Below are 14,565 nucleotides of genomic sequence, written 5' to 3'. Positions count from 1 at the left end.
TTCATCACACCAGCTTCTAAATGCCACTTGGTGGGATAAGGGTTAATATGTTTTATAAAACACTTCAATGACTTGCTGTTTGAACACCAGATGTTAAAAGAAATCTGAAGATCTGTTTCAGTTTGTGTTGCTCTTGATGTCAATGGTAATTGTGGTGATCTATTCCTCCTTCTTTCTCCTCTTAAAGATGTGCATCTTTTGCAACTGAAAAAAAATACATAACACATGTGAGACCAAGTATGATATACTTAAGGAAATGTAAACCGTTCCTTACAGTGTTGACATCAAGATATTATTGATAAATTAAGCATGTAGGTGTTATGTTTACCTGAACATGCTGCACCATAAACAAATGTTAAATGGGTTTGTAATAATCAAGCTCATATTACAGAATACATTTGTGAGAGACACCTATTCAGAGCTATTGGTACCAATCAAAGTGTGGATATAATCATCATTGTTTACATGCTATTAAATTATTATTTAATTCATTACATTTATTTCTTAGAATTACATCTGGAATTGCATTTCACATAAAGTTATCTCCTTGATAATTCCAACTGCAAGATACTTTATTTATTTACAAAGTTCCCGATAAAATGTTTTATCCACAACTTTACAAATATTGACTAAATATTTGAAAAATATGTTTGTGAGATTCCAAAATATCTTAACATTGTTATGGATAAACTTAACTGATATTTGCCATGATGAATTACGTAAGTTATAATAAATGCAACAACTGCAAAATCCAACTGAGTTAATATTTATCGTAACATTGGCAATATTTCAGCTATATCGTGACGAGAACAATTGATAATTATAGATCAATACAAATAGAAATTAAAAGTCTGTTGTCAAAGAACAGTAAAACTGCTAGTATATCACATGTATTAAAATAAAAATTAGCACGCTATCATAAAACGATATTATTAAATAGAACAATACAATATAAAAATGGGCTATAGGTTGCCAACAACTGAAGGTAGATGGGGACGGGAACTTACAGTACTTTTGCTACCTGCATGGACCCTAGCTGGATTTACATCATCCCCTCAGCTGTTGACAGTTTAGACATTAATTTGAACGAACACATATACTATGATTAAAATGTGGTGAGATTAAACCTTCTTTGAAAGATGTGGTCTTACATACCCTCTCAGGGGACAATAAAATGCCGAAGCACAAAGATCGTGACATCTCTCAACCTGGACCGATTGTTCCACAACAGACTTAGCTCAAAGATCGTGACATCTCTCAACTGGGGCCATTGTTCCACAACAGACTCAGCATAGACCTCGAGACATCTCCCAGCCTGCTCCCCAACTGATTTTTCCTCCATAAATCTGGCGTCATCTAGATCTTTGTGACCATGCACATCAAAGGAAAAGTTGCCATAATTACCGGCGGTGCAGGTGCTCTTGGACAAGCAATGGCCAGAGCTTTGTTGGAGAAAGAAGCCAAGGTAACGCAAGTATAATCAGTCTGAGGTCATGTTACTGTTTTTCATCCTATGTTCATCCTATCCTATTCAGTGGCGTCGCCTCAGCTGGGGTCGTTAGTGTTTTTGTATCGTATTTGCATTTCTCGTAGGGAAGCGCTGTTTGACCAATGAGTGTTACTCATATGACACAGACAATATTAAGTTATAGAACGTGTGTTGTATAAAGCGTTGACGTTATTGAACATAAGCGAACGTTCCACTTGTTGGGTCAGTTAAACAGCCTTATGTTACAACAATGATGTCAGCGTAACATGGCCTTATGGCTTAAAGAGACACTGATCTTGTGCTATTCCCGGGGACTGGTTAATGCTTTGGTTACTTTTCTTCCTCTGCGAGTACCCGGATGATATCCCAGAATACGTGACTGGGTTGTGATCATCTTTGTCAGCAAAGATGAAACACCAATTAAAATTTCCATCTTGATTATTGTGATGTATTAGTGTTTAAATACAAACATACCACTTTAATATAATCATTTAACAAACTTTCACACCTTTAAGTGAAACGTTACCTCAAACAGATGAATGAAGGTTGAAAGTCGGACATGAAAATCCGCCCATGCTAGTCGTAAGACGCGACCAACGAGATTGGGTGGTCAGGCTCACAGTCTTTATTGAAACATCTCATCTGATTCCAAATGCGTAGATCGATGCTCATGATGTTGATCACTGGATTGGGTTATCCATACGCGATTATTACGGACTGATATATATAGCTGTATTATTGCTAAGTGTGGCGTTAAACAACAAACAAAAGAAGGAGACCCTGAATTAATATCGATTTGCAAAAAAATATTAATACCAATTCGATGCTTCTTAGATAAGTACATTGTATATTATACACCTAAATCTACGTAGATGATAATTTATTTTATGCTGTGGCAATAATACACTCCCGGACAAAGTACAAACATCAAGCGTTACCTTTGCACGGCAGTTTCAGATAAGGGAGTCGGTATTATCACTGCATCGTCTGTGTCGATGAATGTAATGATAGGAGTTTTATGTCATGATTTGATTTCAATAAATGTCAAGTGAGTGAGTGTGAGTGAGTTTAGTTTTACGCCGCACTCAGCAATATTCCAGCTATATGGCGGCGGTCTGTAAATAATCGAGTCTGGACCAGACAATCCAGTGATGAACAGCATGAGCATCGATCTGCGCAATTGGGAACCGATGACATGTGTCAACCAAGTCAGCGAAACTGACCACCCGATCCCGTTAGTCGCCTCTTACGACAAGATAGTCGCCTTTTTATGGCAAGCACATGGGTTGCTGAAGACCTATTCTACCCCGGATCTTCACGGGTCAATAAATGTCAAGAGCCTCGCTTGTGTCCTTAGTCATATTTCGAGAAAACGCTGTGGCCTTTCCCCACAAACATCGATATGTGTGTTTTATGTCTCAACAAATAGACAGTATTAAAGGAGTAACTAACTCATTAGTAGGGTAGAAAAAACTGGTAGTTAATATTTCCAGTGTAGCTGTCGAAGGTCGCTACCGTTTTTACCAGGTTGAGATTCTTAAACAGAGAGCAATGGCAGTTAATGGCATGTACCTTTTTACCATGTACATCACTAAGTAGGTCTGTACTTTCCTCTCACTCACTCACTCAATTCTGACGCGCAATATCAAAATATAAATATCTCTGATTTCCCAGCCGCTGTTGAAATCTGAACCTTGATGTGATACAAAATACTTTATAACCCTTTTCACACTCATAAAAAACAGGTACTTTATATAAACAAAATGTTTCTCAAGTAAAGTGTGCAAGGCTGTTATCTTGCTTGTGCAAGAATTAGAAGACAAAATAATAATAATAATAATAGATTTATAGTTGGAACACCTGGATGACAGTCCTTTTGTTGTCCGTTTAAAGACAAGTGACCAACACAGCACCATCAGTACCATTACCGATCGCCGTCTCTCAAGGCTGAGAGACTTATTCAGACCAAAATGTTAATTCTTTAACATCATGTTATATTCTCGATAAATCATTTGTTTAACACAGGTGTCTATCTTTGACATCCATGCTGACAGAGGTGCTGAGATAGAGTCTTCACTACAGAGTCAGTTTGGAGGAGACAAAGTGTCCTTCTCGCTGTGCGATGTAACTGACGAAAAGGGTTTCAAAGGTATGGAGCGAAATGACCTTACCTCTTCACATAATTCGCCTAAGTAAAGAGTAAGATTAATGTACAGTGAAATATTTCTATGACTTTTTCAGCTAAACAATAAATTTTCATAAATTATGGAATCAGCAAGAATGGAGCTCAAGGGGTCGGGGATCTTCACATTTGGGAACGGATACAGATTTGTTGGGTCGTTGGTTCTGAAGATTGTTGTTGTCTCATTATCATGACATATGGCATTGCCGTACACTTTAGTCGATCCGATGGTTTCTTTCCGACATTATGTTTGTTTATTTTAATGAATAAATTTTATGTAAAGGATGATGTGATTTTCAGAACTGACAAGTCCTAAACACGATTGTAAGAATTAGTATTGGTGCTTGATATTTGCTTGCTGACTCGTCACCAAACCACATGTCTCTAACAGTATCCTCAAAGTGTACATTTAATGTCATAGATGACGTTTCTCCTTTGACATTCAAGAGTCTTGAAGGGGTTTTGTTCTGTGTGCTGCAACAGCAGTGTTCGATCAGTTTTACTGTCTTCACAAACAACAATAATGAACCCTACTCAATACATGTTCTTCCTTGTTACTCAGAGGCCTTCGACGGCGTCGTGGCACGTTATGGACAGGTGGACATCATGGTCAATAATGCAGCCGTCATCAACGAGAAGATAGACATTGACAAGATGCTGATGGTTAACCTGGTGAGAGAACACAGCTGATTCAATATTGTTATGAGAGTGTGTGTGTGTGTGTGTGTGTTTGTTTTTTAATTTGTAATATCACATTGATTAAGTGATAATTATTATGGGTCACAATGTTTAAAGTTTTGAGCGTGGGTTTTGTCTCGCATCTTGCATCATATATGTTCAGTGGCAATAGTATTTGTAGCGGCACGCCTTTTGATAGCGCTTCAGAGTTGCCTCCCTTGGCTGGGTTATTTGGTTTTGAATTCCGGGTCTTGTCACGTCGTGTGTTTTCCACGCGGTTCCATGGCGTTCTGAGAGAATAATGATGGAGCCTAGCTTTGCTAGAATGCCCGAGAACTGTGTAAGAGCTACATAAAGGATGGTTGTAGAGTAGTGCACCACAGGACTTTTCACATGACTGGATTTATACACATCTCTCTACCATCGTCGAGTTTCTCAACATTTCAAGACTGACCGTGCTTGCCTGCTGTCATTGTAAACAACCTTCAATCAGTATATCTGTTCTCACTGTAAATGTCAAGACTGGTGAGTTTATATCTTTATATATGTGACCAGATATTAAGAGTGAGTGAGTGAGTTAAAAGTTAACGTCAAATCGGCAATATTGCAGCCGTATCGTGACGAGAACAGTTGATATCAATAGGCAAATCAATAAATGTATAACGTAAAAACCTGTCATCGAAGGACAGTAAAACAACTAGAATATCACAGATATACATGTAAACTAGTAATGAAATGTAAAACATTCTAACTATAGGGAACAACACAACATGAAAATAGGCTATAGATCGCCAACAACTGAAGGTAGATCACCAAACCAGGGACCATGTGGACTTACAATATTTAGATTTGTGTCTCAATTGCACTGTACTAGAAATCTGTATTGTCATTCATTGTATCTTGCTCATTGTTTGTTCAATATATTATTGAATGTCTGAATATTATTGACTTGTCTGTGTTCTATTTTGCTGGTTCATTACGGGGACTCGGCAAATTATTATCCATAACAAAATGACCTGTAGATGATGGTCAAAGAGGTGTAACTGTATTTGTTTCTTGTCCAATAATCCAGCTCATGACAGCGGTCTGAAAATAATGAAAATATGTCATTAGACAACGAATGTATCAGTCAGGCCAGCAAGCCGATCACCAGTTCTATCCAACATTTTCACGGCTGAAGTAGTGCTGTAGAGCAGATAGCTTCTATCAGTCATCATCAAGATGTGTTCAAGACTGGTTACTGCAAAACAACTCAGTTGAACATCAGTTCCTGAAAGTCCCGAGGATCAGGTGTGTTATCAAATGTTTGAGAAAAGAAAACATTAGCAAGGCAACATTTAAACCGACTGCAATACAGCCACCAATATAGTCAAGGCAGTCGCCTGAATTGAGATGGGGTTGCTGAAACTAAATCGCTCTGTTTCAAGAGAAATGTCACATTGATGGCCTGCAAAGACGTCAGAAGTGTGTAACGAATATTTAACATGTTGGTGTACCTCTCTGTACATAGCGTTTAGAAACTGTATTGCGTTAGTTTCAGAGCAATTATTTCAAGTAATTTCAATGCTAAAAAAGGTGAAAAATCACACGTTTATAGACAAGGAGTTCGCCATCAACACAGCAGCCTTTATTGTTGTGTTTCTGTTTACTTGAGTCCACAAGATGGACAAGTCAGTAATTTGTATGGCCACCAATTGGCAACAATTACTGTTGGGCACCGTCTCGCAGCAGACTGGATAAGTCGAAGATGTCGCTCCTACGGAATTCTTCACCACTCTTCCTGCAATGCGATGGCTACATGTGGATGTGTCTGTGGCGTGTTTTGACGTTGACCTACACGTCTATCGAGTTAATTCCATAGGTGTTCGATCTGGTGATCGGGAAGGCCTTGGCAAGACACTGATGTTAGAATTGGCAAGGTAGCAGACTGTGAGGAGTGCTGTATGTAAAGGAGCGTTGTCATGCTGGAACAACTCCCTCTGTAGGTCCATAATCGGAAACATGTGACGTTGATGTACCGATTTGCTGTCAAATTACCCTGACCCTCCACCATATCAGATCTTTGTGTGCTGGATATCGCACTCAACACCATGACACAGTCTCAACCGAAAGTATTATATTTTGCAATTAGGGGCAAAACGTTCATTTCTCCGATCCAACACACTGTCTTCCATCTCGCCAGTGAAGACGAAATGGTGATTCATCACTAAACCAGTCTCGTCTCCAGTTTCTAAGCTTCCAGTCCCAGACTCTACGGCCCCATTGCAAACAGTTGCGCTGATGGACGTCTCTCAAAACAAGGGCGACAACTGGCCTTCTTGGTCGAATCCACACTTCACGCAATCGATTCCTGACATTTAGGTCTGGAATTCGTCTCAAACCAGGGATACGTTGTGCAGTTTCCACGGCTGTGGCAGGACGATGATGCAAGTTCAGTTTGGATGTAGCGTTCCTGGGCTTGGGTGGTAACTCTTGGATGGCCCCTTCTCGGGCGACGTTGGATGGAATGGATCTGCAGGAAACAATCCCAAAGGCAACATATTGTGCTCTGATGAACGTTGAAATGTCGGGCTGAACTGCAGACTGCGACTCCCCAGCTTCAAGGCGGACTATGGCCATGTTTCGATTGGCGGCACTTAGTCATGGCATGATGATTTCCTCTTAAAATCTAAACACAACGTTTGTTTTTTCATGGTGATCGTTACCGCATTCGCTTATATTTGGTTTACATGTTTTCTTGGTGACATTTTGGCGAATATTTCATCAAACGCTTCTAAAACAAGGGAAATTTTGAAATTGCCGCGTTTTGACGCTGAAGCTGTTTACAATTATATTACACAAAGATGACGTTTTGGAAAGAAATGGTATATTTGTATTGTACAGCAACAGGAGTCGAATATTCTCAAAATCACTTTTGAAGTGGTAACCAGCGTACATCAAACTCATCTATTGTATAAACTCACTCTGTATGTGTATTTCAATCACTATCACTCTGTACATCAACCTTCTCTACTCAAATCATTAATTAGCAATCCAAAGTACATCCACCTTGTCAATTGTATATACTCACTATGCCGCTGTGTATATATTCTCCTTGTTTCAACTCTTTGTATCACCTTTACAACTTCTAAAATGCCTCCCAAAGACGTTAACAGTAGAAAGGTTGACCTGCATGTTATTAAAACGGTTGTATGAAAGTAATTTACTGTGAAGGAAATGTAGATGCAAATACAACTGTAGAAAAACTTACATACATTTTCATTAAGCACATAAAACTGTCCCTGTCTTCGCAGGGTGGCACCATCAGAGGTTCGAACCTCGCCATCAAGCACATGAGGAAGGATGAAGGTGGGGAAGGTGGTGTGGTCGTCAACGTCTCCTCCATTACAGGTAGGTGATGTTGCCTCCATGATCGAGATAAATAAGTACCAGTAAGACGATAAAGAACCACCATACTTATGTATAAATACCGCTCTTGTTCTCTTTATCATATGATTTAAACCAGCCTTTTGGGCAAAGAAGAAACTGAAGTGTATTGGACCTTTGTTGAAGGGTGGAGAATTTGCTGTATTAACAATAAAATATCCAAAACTTTAGACTTAGCATGAGTTCAAAGAATATATTTCAAAAGAATTATTTCTGAAACGTAATACAGTTATTCTTTTAAACTTAAAAAAAGGTATTCGCATAATACATACATCCTGTTCCTTCAGTTTTCAATTACATAAGAAACGTTTCACGTAAGTCCAGGTGTATGAAGAATATAGAACGAGTGAATTATTCACCATGTGGCCATGACACAAATTACCAAACACATACTACCGACAATAAGTATGGTAACACCCAAACCTCAAAGAATAACAAAGTAAATTTAAAGTGGCAGGGTCGGTTTATTACAAGGGTAAATAAAACAATATTTGGTGTAAAAATTGTAATGGAGTTATGGTCAGATATCACTGACTACAATTCTAGTACAAGCAGCGGAAGAGGATAGGGGTCAGAACTGAAAGTCACATAATCAATAGTGAGTGTATCCTCCACGTTGATTGATGCATTCTGTACATCTACGCCTCATTGACCTCACAAGGGTGCGGAGGGTAGCTCGTCGAATCAACTGCCATTCTATCTGGAGCCACTGTACAAGAACCTGAAGAGTCGGTGTCATTCCATGATCGTCTCTAACAAATCGTCCAAGAATGTCCCATAGACGTTCAGTTTGAGCCAGATCCGGTGAATAAGCTGGCCACTGCATCACATTCACATTATTTTGTTGCAAGAAGTCTCTAACGAATCAAGCTCGATGTGGTCTGGCATTGTCATCTTGCAGGTGTGCTCCGGCACCAATGGTGTTCAAAGATGGAAGAACCAGAGGACGCAGAATCTCATCCCGGTACCTCTGAAGCTGAAGCCTCCCCAAACCATCACAGAGCCAAGCTCAAATCTGTTCCTCTCAAGTAGCATGTGACGATAAATATTAACTCACTCACTCACTCACTCTCCAGTAGCATCATGGTAATGTTCTCCACGCCTCCCATCGTCAGTGAAGAGTACCCCGGACCACTGTTGATGATTCCATCTCAAATGTGCTCTTGCCCAGGCCAGTCTTGCAGCTCGATGATGTGGACAGAATGAATTACGTACCGCTGGACGACGTGACCGTAGATTAGCAGCTCTGAGACGGTTCCTGATGGTTGAGATGCTGACGTTTGTGTTAGTTGCATGTCTGAGCTGCAGTCGTAGAGCACTGGCAGTTGTGAAACGGTTCTTAAGGGCGTTGAGTATAACATATCGATCTTCTGCCCATGTCGTTTTTCGTGGCCTTCCTGATCGGGGTCTGTCCTGTACTCTGCCAGTGGTTTAGAACCGTTCCCTCAGCCTGTGAGTGACGGAAGGGGGACACCTGCAGACGACGAGCAACGCTTCTTAAGGATTCAGCATCCTGTAGCCATGCAATGGCCCTGTTTCTGTTGTGGTCGTTTAATGGTCTACGCTGAGGCATGTTGGGTTAATTGCGAGGCTTCAACACTGTCTGCAGCTTCTCTTAAAGGAAAAGTTGCCACAACATGCACGAGAAGTCTGTCTTTCACGTGCACTAGGTTGTTATGTTTTGGCGTTTGAATCAGACACAGTGCAGGTATGTTTTGACACCTTCGTCTTTTGCTGTTTTGGAAAAATTTTAATTTCATCAAAACTTAACGAATATTGAAGCAATTGCTTCAACTGTTGTTTCAACATGTCGTTTAAAGTGTCCACTAATCACATGTCACAGATAAATTTCACTTTTATGAATTAATGAAGCAACTGTAGGGTTTGTGCATGGCTTTCAAATTTGAGGGTGTTTCCATACTTTTTGTTTGTAGTATATATATAGATGGTGATGGTGTAAATGATAAACACAAAGATAATGGCGCGTGACAATGATAAACACACCACAAAGACTATCAGGAATTGAAGAATGACTATTGGAGTGGAAATAGATGTAACTGAGTTATGTGACCTTCCAAGTATTGATGACTTTGTTGTAGTAAATTATAACGATAATCTAGGTGCTGAGTTTAGAAAAGGCATTCTGACGTTTTTCTAGGTTTAGAGCCGATCTTCACTGTCCCAGCTTATACAGCAACAAAGACCGGGGTAGTAGGATTCACAAGATCCTGGGCAGTGAGTATAGGCCTGAAACATTATTATGAACTGCTTTCAAAATATGGCATAGCAGATTTACACAATGTGAGCACATCTTTTTAAACCTTTAGAGCTTCATCCTAAAAAATGAACAATACTAACGTTGTATCATGCTCAATTAATCATGGACACAAAAGAAGTTGGAAACGCAACGAAATCAGAGACATATTTCATGTCCATTCACACACGTATATCCGCCAGTCAGAAAAACCCCAATAAATCTGTTAGTGGTCTCGCATAATTATTTGTAGATCCTGATAAACATAAATGATTGTTTAGCTGAACATTATCTTTATAAATCAAGGATTTGTTTGTTGATGTACCTCCATGTCATGATATCCAAACAAGCAACACAAAAACACACGCTAACAGTATAAAGCATGTCAACGTTATCGGCACCTTTGACAACAAAAACTGAGAACGGGACCACCTACCACATTGGTGCATTGTGAGAACGTTAAATTTTCCAGACAAATCCCTATCTGAAAGACCTGGGCTTGAGATTCTGCTTGGTGTGCCCCACAGCCTTCAAATCGTTTACAATTCCTGATCCAACGTCAAATGCATTGTATGTTGAGGACATGAAGAAGCTTTATGGAAAGGGTGGCTTCGAAGAGTAAGTATCCTCAGAGCATGCTTGTGAGAAGCTGCTGGAATGTTGAAGAAACGTATATTTCTGTTGGATTCAGCTTGCAATAAGTTTCTAAATGCCAGAAGTGTTAGAAATGTGACACAGAAAAGAAGTGCCTGCAAAAGGTTATTTATTTGTGATTGCGTCGTTTTATATATGTTTGGTTCGGGGTTTTGGTTTATTTCTCACTCTACCAGAAATTACCAAAGACCCTTTGAGAAGCTGTCCAAACACATCATTGTCATCTGCATGAATCTGAATCGACAAAGGTTCGCGACTCGCAGTTCAAGGGCAGACAATTTAAAGTTAATTCACTAAATGCAGCTTTTGGCAGGAGCTCTCTCAGAATACAATCGTCTAATTGCTTCCCTATGCCCATCCGTTTCGATTAAATGAAACCATAGGGCATTACTGTAATGTTACGACCATGCAATTTACCATTTTTCTTATTATCCTTCGCAATATTGCCGATGTGACGTTAAATAATAACTCACTCACTCACTCTTATTATTTTTCAGCTAAAATCTGCTCATTTGACATTTTGTCAATAACTTTCAACACTATCAAACTTACCATACTATACGGAGCAAAACTTTAAACTTGACACTTGGGATTTTTGGGACTACATTTGTTATATTAGGTTTAAGAGAACATTTATAGTTGTATGCTGTGCACAGAACATCTTGACATCAAAGGGAAAACAAAACCAAAAAAACCAAGTCGCGCGGAAAATACTTAACACCGACAACGTTCATGATGTCAAGGTACCCTCCAAAATAATGTTCACAGCGTGAAGAACAATTCGATCGAGGTCTTCAGTAAGGGTTGTTGTCACCTCTAGCGTCTCTTACAGCCACACAACATCTATTCAAGAATCTTAGAACGCTAGTAAACACACCTCGAGGAAGACGTCGACATTACCTGCAAGGTTTGTGGTGGATTGACTTGCTCAAACACGTCGCCCTTGCTCATCCCAGATGTGTTCGATACGCGACAGCCAATCCAGAACTTGAATACCGGTATTTCATAGAAAATTCTGTTTAAGAATTGCCGTATGCGGTCTAACATGGTCTTGTTGGAACGTCAGTCCAGGGTCATGTCTGCTGCATAAATGGAAGCAGGACATTTTTGAAAATCAGACACCCGTACTGGGCAGCGTTTAAGTTCCCTCGAACGACAACAAGGGCAGAACGTCCATGTGTGCAGAACGAACCCCATATCATTGCGCTCCACCACCAAATCGATCCACTTCACGGACACCGACTTGAGTGTGATGTTCACCTTGCCTGCGGTACACTCGGGCCCTGCCGTCCGCAAATGTCAGCATGAATCAAGATTCATCTCTTTGTTGAACCTTATGTGTCGTGTGGCCCACACCAGTCGGTTGTGGCAATGAAGAGGCAATAAAATTGGTCCATGATGGGGTCTATGGGTCGAAGTCCAGCAGCACGCAAGTGATTTCTGGGTTTGTGCAGTTATCCTTCCCTCAAACATCTCCCTCCTTGTGGAAGTAACAAATCTGTTCCGAAGATGAGGCAATCGTATTGTTTGATCTTCCCGGAGTGCCGTCACTCATGACACTCCCGGCCTCGGGCGGTCAGCAACAGTTCCGGTTTGATGCACTCTCAACCTAAGATTAAAAATCAAAGTCTTTTACCTTACAGCGACCACAGACTGACCAGCATCAAACCCCCACATAACACGCTGACGTTCTTGACAAATGAAGGTTCCCGCATGAACTCAAAGCATCCGTACTATATACTACTGTTTGATCCGCATTGACTACAAAATCCTTCTGTATGCCTACAAGTACTTCCTCAAAATTTCTCCATCGTACCTCACTAATTAAACTACTCAACATCTATCGTCCTCTGAGATCACAAAAGCAAAAACTGTTCACCATTCCCAAAATTCAGACCTCAACTTTCGGCAAGAGAACAATCAAATATGCAGCGGCAGAAAAAATGGAATTATCTGCCGAAAAAACTGAAATCTGTCTATTCACTGCCTTTCAAGTCATAACTACAGACTCCCAGGCTTTCACTTGCTGAGCACACACTAGGACACTGAATGATGCGCTGTAGAAATTCATCAATTATTATATGCTTGTACATTTATGTCATTAAACAGAAAAAGAAATATGTCGAAATACATCAGTGCCAAGTCTCAGTTGACGCAAAACCTATTTGATATATTGTTATTGGATAATATATGTCAAAGACATTAAATGTGGGGCCAACATTGTCAGGTGTATTGTTCAGCAATCCTTCCCATTTTTCAGAGATTATTCTAATTCTTTCTACGTCATAAGCATGTAATATATATGTTGCAGTCAATGTGTAAAATCATGCAATTTGTAAAGTGCCTGAAATTTTCAGTCAATCTGTAAGTTGCCTGATTCACTCAGTCAGTTTGTAAAGTGCCTGAAAAATTAGTCTGTTTATTAACAGAATGGCTTAAATGTTTTACCATAGCTGGTAACAGGAGAGAGGGGGCGGGTCAAGAGGACTTGGAGTTCAGTTAACAATCTTACTCGGTTCAACTCATCCTAGAATTGTTCTGTGTGGACGAGGTCAAGGGACACAGCCAACTACGACAAACAAACATGATGTAGTACACTGGCTCACAGCTGGTGTTTCAGATAAATGGACGTGAGACCAAGCGAACGGACGTCCATGTCATCCTTAATTTGAAGCAAGAATATGTCGTGGTCACTGTTTGAAGATTGGTCGATTGATTTGTGTAAACTAGTAACTGTTTGTCATTGAATATCATACCAATGATTTTGGGTAATATTGATGGCTCATATTTCTCGATCCGGGGTAGAATAGGTCTTCAGCAACCCATTCTTGTCATAAAAGGCGACTATGCTTGTCGTAAAAGGCGACTAACGGGGTCGGGTGGTCAGGCTCGCTGACTTGGTTGACACATGTCATCGGTTCCTAATTGCGAAGATCGATGCTCATGCTGTTGATCACTGGATTGTCTGGTCCAGACTCGATTATTTACAGACCGCCGCCATATAGCTGGAATATTGCTGAGTGCGGCGTAAAACTAAACTCACTCACTCCCTCACTCATATTTTTCAGTGCAAAGGACATAGCTGCTTCTGTGAATGATCTGCTGGAGGATGACGACAGTAACGGCACCATAATTCACACGTGTCCCGAAGGACAGAATCGTAGGGTGAAGATAGAGGCGACTGATGAATCAACTTAAGGAGTCACTCTCAAATACATTGCCAAGCAGTTGGTTATCAGAGAGGTTCTGAGATCGATTAGCGTGAAATTTTGTACAGCAAAACGTCAATGTTCATTTTTTAATTAAAAACTATGCTGAATCAATATCACATACTTATTGATTTTTCAAGGTATCTGTTGTGCTTCCTGACATTGAAATATTCGCAGACTGTATTTGGAATGGTGAATACATGTTTTACTTCGATTTACCTTTGTTAATGACTAAGTAAAATACATAACCCTGTACAGTACAGACGGAATATACCACTGTTGCTGACGTACGTCTGTACTTTGCCCTTCTAGTAATTGAGTATATACTTTCAGGATATCGTTATATCAGTCTCCTACTTTTGTATTATTTATCCAGTTATTAACAGGGGTATTTTATTAGCTTGGAACACAAAACCCGTTTCTTTGTCGTCGAATTTAAATAATATAATAATCATAGTCCTTTTATATATTGCGCGTTTATCCATGCACATTGCATGCTCAAAGCGCTGACATATTACCAGTGGTCAACGAGTACAGAACACTCCCTGTGGAACATACAACCGGTCGCCTGTCAGGCGCTCAAGGTTCAAATTCAGACTACCATCGTATCATACCAGGTACCCAATTTTACTGCTGGGTGGACAGAGGCAATTTTGAACAAACTCACTTGCCT

At 40.0% G+C, this 14,565-nt stretch overlaps 1 protein-coding gene across 1 annotated transcript; it reads left to right on the top strand.

The window, feature by feature from the left end:
• The first annotated feature begins 1,372 nt into the window (after window positions 1-1,372).
• Window positions 1,373-14,211, top strand: LOC124273885 (15-hydroxyprostaglandin dehydrogenase [NAD(+)]-like). Its single transcript, XM_046709231.1, has 7 exons — window positions 1,373-1,465; window positions 3,515-3,638; window positions 4,234-4,343; window positions 7,643-7,739; window positions 9,934-10,010; window positions 10,502-10,647; window positions 13,752-14,211. Exons 1-7 carry the CDS (start codon window positions 1,373-1,375, stop codon window positions 13,879-13,881), a joined length of 777 nt encoding a protein of 258 aa, XP_046565187.1. The 3' UTR covers window positions 13,882-14,211.
• The last annotated feature ends 354 nt before the right edge of the window (window positions 14,212-14,565 follow it).

This window comes from Haliotis rubra, unplaced genomic scaffold (genome assembly GCF_003918875.1).
Source record: "Haliotis rubra isolate DU_JTF1 unplaced genomic scaffold, ASM391887v1 Scf1850, whole genome shotgun sequence".
Taxonomy (NCBI): Eukaryota; Metazoa; Mollusca; class Gastropoda; order Lepetellida; family Haliotidae; genus Haliotis; species Haliotis rubra.
Note: the sequence above shows the minus strand (reverse complement) of the source record. Positions and strands in the feature narration are given on the sequence as shown.

Excerpts from the sequence above, each read along its gene's own strand:
- LOC124273885 (XM_046709231.1), top strand. The coding sequence starts at position 1,373 with ATGCACATCAAAGGAAAAGTTGCCATAATTACCGGCGGTGCAGGTGCT. Across the intron at positions 3,639-4,233 it reads TGACGAAAAGGGTTTCAAAG|AGGCCTTCGACGGCGTCGTG; the intron begins GTATGGAGCGAA and ends CTTGTTACTCAG. Across the intron at positions 4,344-7,642 it reads AGATGCTGATGGTTAACCTG|GGTGGCACCATCAGAGGTTC; the intron begins GTGAGAGAACAC and ends CTGTCTTCGCAG.